The sequence below is a fragment of the Garra rufa genome, chromosome 2 (genome assembly GCF_049309525.1).
Source record: "Garra rufa chromosome 2, GarRuf1.0, whole genome shotgun sequence".
NCBI lineage: Eukaryota > Metazoa > Chordata > Actinopteri > Cypriniformes > Cyprinidae > Garra > Garra rufa.
Window position 1 is genome coordinate 33,282,355 of NC_133362.1, and position 15,967 is coordinate 33,298,321.

The 15,967-nt window shown below is 34.1% G+C and overlaps 1 protein-coding gene across 2 annotated transcripts in view; it reads right to left on the reverse strand.

Annotated features, from left to right (window-relative positions):
- rab11fip5a (RAB11 family interacting protein 5a (class I)) overlaps positions 1-15,967 on the reverse strand; it is a 33,555-nt gene that overhangs the window by 11,684 nt on the left and 5,904 nt on the right. For both annotated transcript variants that reach the window (XM_073834127.1, XM_073834126.1), the window contains exons 2-3: positions 7,213-7,724; positions 3,302-4,013 (exon numbers count right to left, since the gene is read on the reverse strand). In XM_073834127.1, the coding sequence (XP_073690228.1) occupies positions 3,302-4,013; positions 7,213-7,724 (1,224 nt within the window). The remainder of the gene's footprint in view (positions 1-3,301; positions 4,014-7,212; positions 7,725-15,967) is intronic.

The following is a 15,967-nucleotide window of genomic DNA, read 5'->3' on the forward strand; positions in this document are numbered from 1 at the left end:
ATTTGTGTAAACATTTACCTCACTCCCATCAGGATTTCGAGGGACTTTTTTAAATGATTGCATTCCAAAAATAGCACTGCTGTTTGCAATATTTGTTTTGCTGTGCAATCCTACCATAAATCATGATCTAAGCATTTAATTTTGATCTTAAAGTTATTAAGCAAATTCCAAAAGGCATTTTTACATCTTTGACAGACTATGCACAAACATAGTGCATTTTAGGGTCATTCCAAACAAACGTAAGCAACTAAATACTGCCAAAAAAAGCCTTTATAGAGAAGAAAGTCAATTTGTTTAAGAACTTTGCCATTTATGATCAGTTAGGGAGTAACTAGTTACATGTAATGGAATTACGTAATTTAATTACAAAAAAAAAAACTGTAAACTGTTAAAGTCACTGAGAAAAATATGTAATTAAATTAGTTACTTAGAAAATGTTAACGATTACAAAGGGGGTTACATCTAAATATTTTCACACACAAACAGATTTGATTCATTTCTTTCCCAAATTGCATTGACTGCTCTAAAATATGACACACTAATGTTTCAGGAGTTTAGGATGTAATAACTCAATAACTGTTTTATTTTCTATTAGAGTTTGTGTATATGCTTTATTTATTTTTTTACTGCCAGATGCCAGTGTTTCTTGTCATAGTTATGCAAGGATTTGATTTCAAAAACAGTATCATAGCTATGAAACTATATCTTATGATTTTAAATCTGTATTTAACCTCAGAACGATCTCAAGGTAAAAAAAGATGTGCTAAAGCTTGATTTTGTGGTGGCTGTGCTTTGAAATTAAATTATTATAATCTTAATTCAAGTGATGAAGGACTTTGAAAGTCTGACAGTAATCAGTGTTGAGGACTACTTTATTGTTAGCCCTGCATGCTTTACTGTAAATGTTAGAAAATGAACAGTTTAAAAAACATTCATTAGAAGTTTGGAAAAGTAATCCAAAAGTAATCACTTACATTACTTTAATAAAGTAATTAAAATAATACACTACTTATTACATTTTAAATAGGGTAACTTGTAATCTGTACATTTGTTAGAAACTTGGAAAAGTAATCAAAAAGTATTCAGTTACATTACTTTAATAAGGTAATTAAAATAATACACTACTTATTACATTTTAAATAGGGTAACTTGTAATCTGTACATTTGTTAGAAACTTAGAAAAGTAATCAAAAAGTATTCAGTTACATTACTTTAATAAGGTAATTAAAATAATACACTACTTATTACATTTTAAATAGGGTAACTTGTAATCTGTACATTTGTTAGAAACTTGGAAAAGTAATCAAAAAGTATTCAGTTACATTACTTTAATAAAGTAATATGCACTATTTATTACATTTTAAATAGGGTAACTTGTAAACTGTACATTTGTTAGAAACTTGGAAAAGTAATCAAAAGTATTCAGTTACATTACTTTAATAAGGTAATTAAAATAATACACTACTTATTACATTTTAAATAGGGTAACTTGTAATCTGTACATTTGTTAAAAATTTGGAAAAGTAATCAAAAAGTTACATTAGTTCAGTTACATCAATTAGTCACGATTAATCGATTCAAAATAAAGATTTATGTTTGCATTCTACGTGTGTGTTTGTGTTTATTTATTATGTATAAATAAATGCACACACATATGTATATATTTAAAAATATATATTTGTATGTAAACAAATATTTTATATATAAATCATAAAAACATCAAAAAACATTTTTCCTTAATATACACATGTATGTGTATTTATATATACAAAATAAATATACACAGTACACACATTTAGTATGCAAACAAACTTTTATTTTGAGACGATTAATCGCGACTAATCGCTTTGCAGCTCTACACTACGTATTCAATTTTAAATAGGGTAACTTGTAATCTTTACATTTGTTAGAAATGTAGAGAAGTAATCAAAAAGTAATCAGTTACATTACTTTAATAAAGTAATTAAATAGTTACACTACTTATTACATTTTAAATAAAGTAACTTGTAATCACATTCCTTAGAAATTCAGAAAAGTAATCAAAAAGTTACATTACTTTAATAAAGTAATTGAAATAGTTACACTACTTATTACATTTTAAATAGGGTAACCTGCAATTACATTTGTTAGGAATTTGGTGAAGTAATCAAAAAGTATTTAGTTACATTACTTTAATAAAGTAATTGAAATAGTTAGACTACTTATTAAGTTTTAAATAGGGTAACTTGTAATCTGTAACCCATTTCATTTCCAAAGTAACCTTTGTAAATTGTTTATGATTAAACAATCGTAGTAAGATAATTGGCTAAGGTTTTACTCTGAATTTCAAAACACAAGACACAAAAGTTCAATAATGGAAGCAAAAGCTGAATTCGCCTAATAGGATTATTAATTAGATTTAAAATAAAGTGTCAGTGACGTCTTCACACATGTAGCAAATGTGCAGATATGAGCTGTAATGCTGCTCTCTTCTGAGTAATCTCACTTCAAGTGCCCTACAGAGTGAGTACAACATAATGATGCTTACTGCAGAATTTGCTCCAAGACATCAGCAGGAAACTTCAACATGAGATTAATATGATATGTCTGGAATTCGCAGATCTTAATTAGCTAATATCGCTTTCTTTTCCCTTTCAAGTTTACATCTTTGCTGAAAAATTGACGACGCAATCTCTCCCAATTAACGCAGTGATTTGATGAACTTGCAAAATCCTAGAGAGTCGAGTATGTTTACAATCACGTGTGTGCGCATATCTGATGATGTAGTATGAAGAGGTGTTTGCCTGCTTTACAAAAACCCAAACCAAAGCTTTTGAAAAAACAGAACAGAGTGTGATCCACCATCACCCATGAAAAAAGAAAATATTTACCCAACAATGGACAGCATACACACCTACAACAGAAACGAGAATGTAGTTATACTGGTTTAGGTCAGTGACAGAATTAAACTAAATGACTCCTCCCATTCATAGCGAACACAAACACTCCTACACACACAATCAGATCCATCTGCCTGCAACACAAACATAGCACTTGCCGATTAAAATGAAGAAAATCAAATCTTGGTATTGAGAGAGAGCAAGTGTGAAAGACAGACAGAGAGAGAGAGAAAGTTAAAGGAAACAACTCAAGAGTTCAGGTTTCCAGGCAACGCCTCCCTCTGCAATGCAGATGCTGAAACTAGATCTATGTCTGCATGTCACGATGTTCACTCTCACTGAACCACAAATACACACACACACACACACGCTTCGATTTAGCATTTCTATCATAAATGTGTTAAAGATATGTTAAAGTTTACCTGGGTTTACTGTGCGAGTCCTTGGAGCTGAACCATCCTTTATGTTTGACTTCCACAAGTGGTTGAGCATGTTCTGCTTCCTCTTTGCTCACGATTGATCCCTTCCCAGCTGAATCACCTTTACCGTGTGAGAACAGGCCCCTCCTTTTCTTGCTCTGAGTCTCTGTCTCTCCAGCAGGTATCACTGTTTCCATCTCCACCTCATCTGTGACTCTCCCAGCTTGCTCTAATGCTGCTACGATAGCGGCTTTTTCTTCCTCTCCGGGTTTATCGAAAGACCAGCGACGACCATCCACAGGGCCGCCGTTTTGCTTTTCTTCCCCACGGCGAGAGAGGTTCTGCAGAGAGAGGGACAGAGAGCCTTTCTGAAGCACACCGAGGGCTGGGAGCTGGGGTTCGGGTCTTGGCTTTGATTTGGATTTGGGTAGATGTGTCTCTTGGGATTTCTGGGGCTTAGCTGGCAGCGTGGTTGCCTGTGGTTGAGCTGACTGAGTGACTGGTTTGGTTGAGTCTGGTCGAGGTTGCTGTAGTACGAGTGATGGCGGGTGGTGAGTAAGAGGAGACGTTTCCACCGGATTCCCGTTCACACACACTGAAGGAAGCAGAATAGGGGCGTCGTTCTCCGACGTCATAAAATGAGGCACTGGTAAGCTGATGTCGTACATCACGTGTCTGACAGGAGACACCTGTGGTGAGGGAGCCACTGTGTGTTCTGAAAGAGAAAGAAATCCATATTTTACTTCCATATTTTGACAGAGTGAAAAGAAAAGAAAAAAGTTGTGTGGGGACTTGGTTCTGTACATCAGTTGTTGACTGGATAGAGGCAGATCTGAATGCCAACTTGCAAGAAAGGGGCAGAGTTTAAGTAGACTATGACTGGAGAGTCCAGCTTGTCACCAGAGAGAAGTATGTAGTTTCACTGAAAGGTCAAGTTATAACATTTTGATTCAAAATGAAGTTTAAAAAAAGAAATAGGGAATTTTCTGGATTTAATACAATTTAAGCTTAGTCAGCGGCAAATGAGACATATTGAATCTTCACGCTTTTTCTACTTTTTTTTTGGTTTGTTTCTTGAACTTTAAATCTCGCAGAACCAAAAAATAAAATTATGAACTTGAATAAGCATATTATAGGCACTCTAATATGCATATGTGACCCTGGACCACAAAACCAGTCTTAAGTCGCTGGGGTTTGTTTGTAGCAATAGCCAAAAATACATTGTATGGGTCAAAATTATTGATTTTTCTTTTATGTCAAAAATCATTAGGAAATTAAGTAAAGATCATGTTACATTAAGATTTTTTGTAAAATTCCTACTGTAAACCTATCAAAATGTAATTTTTGATTAGTAATATGCATTGTTAAGAACTTAATTTGGACAACTTTAAAGGTGATTTTCTCAGTATTTTGATTTTTTTTGCACCCTTAGATTCCAGATTTTCAAATAGATGTATCTCGGCCAAATATTGTCCTATCCTAACAAACCATACATCAATAGAAAGCTTATATATATATTGAGCTTTCATATGATGTATATATCTCAGTTTTGTAAAATTTAACCTTATGACTGGTTTTGTGGTCCAGGGTCACATATTATATTATGGCCCTATGAAATCCATTTTTTCCCAAATTTCGTAAATTTTTTCCCGAATCCTGTTTAAATTTTTCTGGATTCTGTTTTTGTCCATTAGATTTTTTCTAGACTCAATGAAAAATATTCATCAAAAAGCATGTCTACTTAATTGAAACCATGAAAAGTACACAATTTAACAGCAATTTATTAAATGTTTAACAAAAATACATTTTTTTAAGGCCCTATGACCTCAAATTCAGTTACACTATCAGTCAAAATTTATTTTGTGCATTTATTTGATCCAAAGTACAGCAAAAGCTACATAAAAATATTTTTACCATTTAAATTAACCATTTTCTACTTGAATATATTTTATCAAAATTTTCAGCATCTCTACTCCAGTCTTCAGTGTCACACGATCCTTCAGAAATGATTCTAATATGCTGATTTGCTGTTCAAGAAACATGTTTAAATTATTATTATCAATATTTAAAACAGTTGAGTACATTTTTTCAGGTTTCTTTGATGAATAGAAAGATGCAAAGATCAGCATTTATCTGAAACAAAGCTTTTGTAACATTATACCATTCAAAAGCTTGGACTTTTATTTTTGGGAAAGAAATTATAGAAATTAATACTTTTATTTAGAAAGGAAGCTTTAAATTGATCAATACATATAATATAAATGCTGTTCTTCTGAACTTTCGAAACCTGATAAAAAAAAAAATCTACTTAGCTGTTTTCAACATATTAATAATAATAAATGTTAAAAAGAGGAATCCAAGGCACTTCTTCTGGTCCAGAAAGTTAAAAGGCCGTTATTTACATTCTGGCCATCTCAATACACATAAAAATCAAAACTCTGCACAATTATGCATTTCGGCCTTCAGCCTTCCTCAACACATGCCAGGTGAAGCTGTAATTATTCTGTGACACTGGGAGAAACCAAAACAGTCATTACAGGGGGAGGGGGGCACACACACAACCTAATTTACCATTACAAAGTATAAAGGGTAAAAAAACAAAACAAAATTAATTAATAATAATTTCACAAAAATGAAGTCAAATCTAATTCTTCATTCAACCCTTTAATCTAATCATAAATGTTTTTTGAGCAGCAAATCAGAATATTAGAATGATTCCTGAAGGATCACGTGACACTGAAGACTTGAGTAATGATGCTAAAAATTCAGCTTTGAAATCACAGGAATAAATTACATTTAAAAAAATATTCAAATAGAAAACAGTTATTTTAAATAGTACAAATATTTTAAAAATTGACTGTTTTTGCTGTGCTTTGGATCAAATAAATGCAGGCTTGGTGAGCAGAAGAGACTTCTTTAAAAAAACATTAAAAATCTTACAGTTCAAAAGCTTTTGACTAGTAGTGTATATTTTTTATTAAATTCTGTGTTCTTCATTCATTTTCTGGATTCCATTTTAATGGTCTGATTAAATTTTAATAACTATAATTAACTGATTTAATTCAAAAAAATATTTTTATTTGTTTGTATATTTAGTAGCATTTCATAGTCAGAAATACTATGTTGTGTATTTTCTGGTAAATAATTTCTCTGGTAAATATTCCTTTAAATAAAATAATTGTATTATTCTTAATAGTAGTAGTAGTAGTAGTACTACCATTACATTAAGTAATACATTTCTCATACAGTTTCTTCAAGTTAAAGCAAACTTTTATTTTGACGGGTTGTGTGAAGACCTTTATATCTAGGAATCCAAGTAACATGCGCTTCAGTATGTGTGTAGTAAACAAAACCGTGCGTCTGCGCCATTCAATCACACAGAACATGTAGGATTCATATTTAAAAAGTCTTTTGCAGCTTAATATTCACAAACACTAGTTCATATCGCTTTTTAAGTGTACTGACCTACTTTTGATTTATTCATCCAAAATTTGTCAAATTCTGTGACATTCCAGTGAATTACAGTTATACTGTAACTTCCATTTTTATGACTGGACTGAGTTTTCCACATCACAGAAATCATAGGGTACTAGTATTGTTTGAACTGCATAACTGTTTATATTAACATTTTTACAGTCATTTTAGTGTTTTAGGATTATGTTTTCATGACAGCAAAGTAGTAAAAATAAACATGACAGAGTCATTTTTTCCAGACTAAAATCATAACATAATTTTTGTTTTGTGGCTCAACTACTAAAACTGAAAGTATTTTAATATTTATAAAAACCTCACCGTAACCCAGATTTTTTTTTAAAGCAGTGGAAATTTATTTTTATATCAATTGAGATTAAGTTCTACTGAACCCATAATATATATATATATTTTTAAAAAACACCCACTTTTGTTGTGCATACCTGGACTGTTGTCTGCAGTCAGGTTGCTGCTGTTACTCGGAGAGTTGGACAGATCCGAGACCACCACGCTGATACCTGCCGTGGGGCTAAGGCTGCCGCCCCTCGATGAAGACTCGCTGCTCTCGGAGCCCAGTGACGTGCTCGAGCGTGTGTCTGAAGACTTCCTCAACCTCCCACGCAGGAAAAAACTTCTCATCTTACTCCTGCGGGCCTCCCCACCTTCATCATCCTCGTAGTCTTCCTCGCCGCCCCCATCGCTCGGCAGCCGCCCCCGCATGCGTGCCAGTGCTCCGTATCCCCCAGGGACGATGGCGGAAGAGGAATCTTCTTCGCTAGAGCGCTTTTTAGCTCTCATGCGTTCTCTGAGCTTGTCGAAAGCAGAACGAGGTTTGTCCTTCATGGAAAGGTCGTACATGCTGGCCGTCAGGTTGTGCCGAGTGAACTGCACGGTCAACTGAAGGTCCCCTCGTTCTTTCTCCTTTTTGCCAGTTTTAGAATGCAGCCTGTGCCACCTATGAACAATAATGAGTAAAGAAAATTGTGTTAAAGGGATGCACAAATAATAGTAAGCGGAATGGCACTTTGTAACTCATTATAGCAAACAGGAGCAATATGATAATGGGGATCAGCACAAAGCATCAAAGTATAAGCCATAAATAAAAGCACCACAGTTTATACATTTCCAAATACTGCTAAGCTAGATGTCATTTTAGCTATAAAAAAAAACATTTTCCATTTTCTATACTCAGAAATAAGGAATTTTGTATTCAGCAATGATAATTTTTTTAATATAGCTCAACAAATCTAAACTGAGGAAAACGCATATCTAGATTCAAGTATGAATCCTGGAAAGAATCTTCGAAAAACATCATAAGGTCTGGTTCAAAAGAGAGCTTCAGGGTATTTACACCAAAATCATATTAACATTGGCTCCATTTTATAATTCATTTTTGTAGCAATGCACAAAAAAGTGCAGATATTAGACATTTTAATTTATGATATTGAATATTTCATTTTAAATTCTTATTTTCCTATTTTTTACATTTAGATTACCTTTGTCATCATCTAATGGTCACAAATCTTTAAAAACACCAATAATATAATGTAATATAATTAGGGTTGTTAAATCGATTAATTGTGATTAATCACATCCAAAATAAAAGTGACAAACACACACACACACAAACAAAAATGTACACTACCAGTCAAAAGTTTTTGAACAGTAAGATTTTTAATGTTTTTTTTAAAGACTTCTCTTTCTCATCAAGTCTGCATTTATTTGATCCATACATAGTACAGCAAAAACAGTAAAATGTTGAAATGTTTTCACTATTTAAATAACTGTTTTCTATTTGAATATATTTTAAAATGTAGCTTATTCCTGTGATTTCAAGGCAGAATTTTTGTTATCATTACACCATTCACATAATCCTTCAGAAATCATTCTAATATACTGATTTGCTGAATTTTTTTTATTTATTATTATTATTATGTTGAAAACTGCTGAGTAGAATTTTCAGGTTTCTTTGATGAATAGAACATTCAGAAAACAGCATTTATTTGAAAAAGAATCTTTTGTCAATCATGTAACGTGTAAAAAGGACTCCAAATTTGTAATTTGGATGCAATTAAATGATTTGACAGCCCTAATATATAATATAACATTATATAATATATAAAATAATATAATATAATTCTTCAAAAATCTCAAAATGCTAAAAAAAAAATAACACTGCAATGTAATACAAACTGGACCATATGGACAAAAACAACATCCACACTCTAAAAAACTATATGAAAATAGCTTCTTTCATGTTACAAAAGTCATTAATGTTTAAAACAGCACGATGGGGAATTATCTCTTTAAAATTAATGCTTTAGATTTCCTAAGGTGCTTTTTTAAAAAAAAACAAATAGCATTAGATTTTAATACCGTCCATTTTTCAGTTATTACATGAAAATAATTACCAGTTTATCTGTGTATTTTTTTTATTATTACACCAGAAGTCTCTCTCTCCTCTGGTTTGTTGGAATTGTGTGTGAACCTTCATATTTCTAGCAGTCAGTCTGCTGAAGGACAGATTTATTGATCTGGCGCTGCTAGGGTTTGCCAAGTGCCTTCTCCTCTACAATCACACTCACACGTAGACTACAGTTCTTATTCCTAACAAATACACAAACTTTATGTTTGAACTTAGATCACAATGCAAATGGGCTTCCTGCTTAATTAAATGGAGATTTCCTGATACTCAGTTGTTTTTCTTTTCATGTAAACACACACGAATACTCACACAAACTCACACAAGCTGACAAAGGCAGATCTGGGACAAGGAGGTCAGCTTTCTTCCATCAGCATTATTGCTCTTCTAGACACTTCACACGCCAGCATGCACACACACACATACATACACACACACACACACACACACACACACACACACTAATAATGCAATTTTCTTATCGTTAGAAACTTGGCTGTTTAAACAGCCCTTTGACAACACATTAAAAGAAAACAATTAACCAATTAACAGATGAACAGATAGGCAGATCCACCCACACATGAATGTCCATTAATTATTCACATTTACTAATAAACACATTTGGCATTATTCCAGTGCACTGTTATGTTGCTATGGTAGCATCACACTGAAGTGACACTGGGATATGTTGTTTCATACTGAAATTAGTAAAGGTGATACATGAATGTTTAAAATAGTTCCTCCTGTTCAAGTTTATTATGCAGACACAAAATGAAAATAAATTAATAAAATCGAATTTTAAAAAACTATATTAGTACATATATGTACATTATACAACAGGCTGACACACGCAGGCTTGTTGGATTATAGGTTGAAATGGGGGTAGTTGTATGTTCTGATTCCAAATCAGATTAAAAAAGCAATCAGTGCATCTGGGAAACACAAATATTCACACATACACAAAGCGAAAAATCTATCAGCCTTGTGATCTCCATGGCAAAGTATCTAAGATCACCAGCATCATTACAATTTCTAACAGGAAATCAAGCATTCTCTTTCCAGGTCATACATCTACAGCGCTCTCTGATACTCTCGCCCTAATGCAAAGTCACTTGATCTAAAAATGAATGCCCTTGTCAATTATAGATGTGCAAACATAATTAAGTGCCTTCACTCCTTATCTTTTCAAAGTCCAATCGCTGTTGGTGTCATCTCACTATGCCTTTTACAGTCTTTAAAAGCCATATACAGTGGTGTGAAAAAGTCTTGGCCCCCTTCCTGTTTTTTTTTTTTTTTGCATGTTTGTCACACTTTAATGTTTCAGATCATCAAACAAATGTATTAATCAAAGATAACACAAGTAAACACAACATGCAGTTTTTGAATTCAATTTTTTTTATTATGAAGGGAAAACAAAATCTAAACCCCCATGGCCCTGTGTGAAAAAGTGTTTGCCCCCTAAATTTAATAACTGGTTGAGCCACCCTTAGCAGCAACAACTGCAATCAAGTGTTTGCGATCACTTGCAATGAGTCTGTTACAGCGCTGTGCAGGAATTTTGGCCCACTCATCTTGGCAGAATTGTTGTAATTCAGCCACACTGGAGGGTTTTCAAGCATGAAGCGCCTTTTTAAGGTCATGCCACAGCATCTCAACAGGATTCAGGTCAGGACTTTGACTAGGCCACTCCAAAGTCTTTTATTTGTTTTTCTTCAGCCATTCAGGCGGGATTTGCTGGTGATGGACGGTTTACGAACAGATGGACGGACATTGACCTTCAGGATTTTTTGGTAGACAGCAGAATTCATGGCTCCATTTATCACAGGTCCAGGTCCAGAAGCAGCAAAACAGCCCCAGACCATCACACTACCACCACCATATTTTACTGTTGGTATGATGTGCTTTTTCTGAAATGCTGTGTTACTTTTACTCCAGATGTTATGGGACACAATTCAACTTTTGTCTCTTCAGTCCACAGAGTATTTTCCCAAAAGTCTTGGGGATCATCAAGATGTTTTCTGGCAAAACTGAAACGAGCCTTTATGTTCTTTTTGCTCAGCAGTGGTTTTCGTCTTGGAACTCTGCCATGCAGGCCATTTTTGCCCTGTCTCTTTCTTATGGTGGAGTCACGAACACTGACCTTAACTGAGGCAAAAGAGGCCTGCAGTTCTTTAGATGTTGTTGTGAGGTCTTTTGTGACCTCTTGGATGAGTCGTCGCTGCGCTCTTGGGGTAATTTTGGTCACCATTTGTGGTGAATGGCTCTCACTGTGGTTCGCTGGAGTCCCAAAGCTTTAGAAATGGCTTTATAACCTTTTCCAGACTGATAGATCTAAATTACTTTCTTTCTCATTTGTTCCTGAGTTTCTTTGGATCTACTGAAGAAAGAATAACATGAACATCTTAGATGACAGGGGTGGTGAGTACATTATTTACAGATAATGTACTCACCCCCCTGTCATCTAAGATGTTCATGTTATTCTTTCTTCAGTCGTAAACAAATTATGTTTTTTGAGGAAAACATTATCTAGTGAAATAATTAGGGCTACACGATATATCGAATAATTATCGTTATCGCGATAACAGTATACGCGATATTGGTATTGCAGAGAGTTGCGATAAATGACATTTAATTGGTTTCACTTCTTTACAAAACTTTTCACAGACTGCTGTGAGCTGATGCAGTGACAGGTTCGCTGTTCTCTCCAACATTACAACCATTTAAACTTAATATTTATAATATTACCTTTAATGAAGATGTGAGATATTAGCCGTCAATTATCACTCCCTGTCATGGACACTGTGCTCCGCTCAACTGGAAACCGGACGTTTTTTGTGTTTTTTTTTTTTTTTTCACAACTAATCTCTGTTCTGGATCTGCACAAACTGCATTGCAATTAGGGGTGTGTGATATGACGATTTTTTATTGTGGACAGTTTTAAGGTCTCCACAATCGGCTCTTTTGAAGAAATATACTATATTTCGTCTTACAGCGCGCACATTCTGTTTATTCTGGCGCCTCAGTCTCAATATAGGCTACTGTACAAGGCTGCATACATTCACATCAGATGATAACTCAGCGGCAGAGTTCCACTCACGCAGGGGTGTAATTTCCACTGGGGACACGCTTTTCAAAATCCTGTTTGTGTCCTCCCACTTTCAAATGGTTTTGTTAAAGTAATCTCTTGTATTGTAGAATGGACGCTCTGCGCTGCTGAGAGTTTTGCGGGGTAGTTAAAACGAAACCAAAAGTAAAACACGCACATGCATTCAAATACAACTTTAATACCCCACGTTTAGAGAGCGACTCCCCAATGCGCGCAAATTAGGCTACATAAAATATCTAGGTTGTTATTAATATGTGGGCTATATTAAGATTTGTAGTTGTCTAAACTCTGTACCATGCTTGAAAAAAAATCGGTCTCTATTTGCACTTTGAATATTGAAAGAGTAGTCTACTTTGATCATGTCTGCATTTATTGTATGCACGACTAAGAAAGAACTGTGTCCTTTATTTTTTGTTATTTATACTGTAGATTATTTAAAAATGCAGAGGTTGTCTCTAATTTAAATGGCTACCTATAATAGAGAAAATAAACTTCTTGTTTATGTACTCATATTTTCATTCATTCTTTTCCCTTGCTTAGGCAGTAAAATAAATATATTTTAAATCAGGCCATTTTCTTGTAAAACATCGGCAATCAGAATCGGCCATGAAGAATCAAGATTGGTGCATTAGCCTACTAAAAAGAAATTTGGTGCTCTTCATGTTTTTTTTTTTGTTTTTTTTTGTTTTGATGCTCCTAACATTTAGAAGTTTAATAGTAAACTTTTTGTTTAATAGTATTTTTTTATTATTTAATTTGTTTATTAATATTTATTTTTATTTAAAAACAAAAACAAATGAACAGGCAAGGCAAGGAAATATTGTTTAAAAGATGCTCTTGAGTGTATGTTACTTGTAAATAAAAAGTAATGTTTGAAAACAATCCATTTTGTGTTTGCAGGTCTATGGTAACAGCAAACCAGAAATCACAATATCTGCTGAGGTTTTAAGTCATTCATAGTGTTTTAAAGTCTAAGTGTTTGCAACTTACTTGACATAGTTTTTTTTTAGCCTGAATTAGATTTAATTCGGATGACAGACAAATATCTATTACCTGTTTATTTTAGTATGATCATTACATATATAAATGATTTTAAAACATAGATTAATAATAATAATAATTTAAAAAAAGGCATTTCTCTAGGGAAATGTTATATCGCAAGAAATATCGTTATCGCAATGTTCAACAACAATATCGCACATCGCATGTTTTCCCAATATTGTGCAGCCCTAGAAACAATCGTTTTGTTTTGTTTTGTTTTTGATTACAATTTATACTTTTTAACCTCAAACGCTCATCTTGTCTTGTTCTGCCTGAACTCAGTTAGGGTATGTTGAGAAACTCCCATCTCATTTTCTCCCTCAACTTCAAAATCGTTTCACTAGATAAGACCCTTCTTCCTCGGCTGGGATTGTTTACAACTGCATTTGGGATTGTTTAGCCGTTTATAGCTGCATTTTGGAAGTTCAACTAGGAGCACCATAGAAGTCCACTATATGAAGAAAAATCCTGAAATGTTTTCCTCAAAAAACTATTTCGTTACGAATGAAAAAAAAAAGACATGAACATATTGGATGACAAGGGGGTGGAGTTACATTATCTGTCAATTTTTGTTCTGGAAGTGAACTTCTCCTTTAAGAAACACCCATCACCTTTTCTGCAGAGTTTGAGTTACAAGAGGTAATCATTTGTATTGTGGCAGTATGTATTATGTACACTGGTGTGCTCAAACAATGCTTGATCCACTAACAAACAGAAAGCATGAACCTAGTAAACTAGATGGTAGTAACTGAATATTTTCTCTGACTTTACTCAAAGGCTTGTGTGTGGGTGAAGAACTTAACGTGGGAGTTGACAGACAAAATGTGACTTTGTGTCTTTGAAGATTCAAAAGCAATTAGTCAGCAAGACAAATGAGTCCTTTTCGCTTTCACTGTTTGTTTTCTTTGTAGCATCTTTTATAATAATCTCACCAAACCAATGAGCCTAAAACACCCACTAGTTCCAGTATCAATCTAAGTAACCCAGATTCAGCACTACAATCATTTCACCTCTATCTGAGGTGAACAGCAGACTCCTGCCCAGTGTGGTTAGATGTGGGCTGTATTGCTTAGCATCCAGCAGAACTGGCACTTTCACAGTGTGGTCCTTTCAAAAAAATAAAAAAACAAAACAATGCTGTAAATAGATGGAAAAAAACACATTCAGTGCCAGGTAGAGAAAAATCCCATCTGATGGTTTCCCATCTGACTAAATGCTTTAATCATGAAGTGCAGAGTCAAGAGTGATCTAATCGTTACGTCTTACAATGGTAATTTGCCAACCCACACACTAACTACATGATTCATCTGTCTACCGATTCACCCCCACCTACACAAACAAGGGGAGATACCAACACGCAATCTGGAAATCACCAAGTACCAAGAAGTGAGCAACATATTCAGCAAATATTAAATGCTCTTTAGTGTACTTAGTAAATTGAGAGTAAAAGTCTGCTACATTCCAATACCCTGACAAGAGTTTTTGTCCAGGTACATAAAGTGTTTTTCCATGTGTAACTTCAAATAGGTAAAACATCATTACTAAAAAGAAAGAAATAATAAATATATATCTTAAAAATTTAACTTTTTTTATTTACACACACTGCATCTTCCAGTCTAAGCCTGTGAGAAAATGTCCATCAGGAACCAGCGTACGTTACAGCTCAGGCCTGTTCTGATATAAAGATGCACTATTTTACTTTATTTTTTTTGTGTTGCACCATTAAACTTTAAGTTGAAACGTAACTATGTACAAATACAAATTTATGGAAGTCTCAGAGGAGGAGTAATTGTTGGAATAAAACAGTGGATTGACTAAACTGCGTCAATAAGCTTATTTTGATGGACAAAATGCAGTGTTTTAAACATATGATAATGTGGTCATTTAAACTGTTTGCATTTTACTTCGTTAGCAGCTCTTCAACACGAACCCAACAACTCGCCTCCATGTGCATCAGTCTGTGTTGTGCATGTCAAATTAAATCAATCATAAATAAATGTAATTTCTGTTGTTTTGTGTGTGTGTGTGTGTGTGTGTGTGTGTGTGTGTGTGTGTGTGTGTGTGTGTGTGTGTGTGTGTGTGTGTGTGTGTGTGTGTGTGTGTGTGTGTGTGTGCGTGTGTGCGTGTGTGCGTGTGTGTGTGAGAGAGACAGTATTTATTGAATCCTTATTCATTTCAAACAGTATGTTCTGCCTTAAAGGAGTAGAATTTACAGATAATGTACTCACCCCCTTGTCATCCAAGATGTTCATGTCTTTCTTTCTTCAGTCGTAAAGAAATGGTGTTTTTTGAGGAAAACATTTCAGGATTTTTCTCCATATAGTGGACTTCTATGGTGCCCCTGAGTTTGAACTTCCAAAATGCAGCTTTAAATGCAGCTTCAAAGGGCTCTAAATGATCCCAGCCGAGGAAGAAAGGTCTTATCTAACGAAACGATTGGTTATTTTCTTATATACTTTTTAATCTCAAACGCTCGTCTTGCCGAGCTAGACAAGATGAGCGTTTGAGGTTAAAAAGTATATAAATTGTAATTTTTTTTTGTAATTTATTTTTTTGCTAGATAAGACCTTTTTTTCCTCGGCTGTGATCATTTAGAGCCCTTTGAAGCTGCATTTTGGAAGTTCAAACT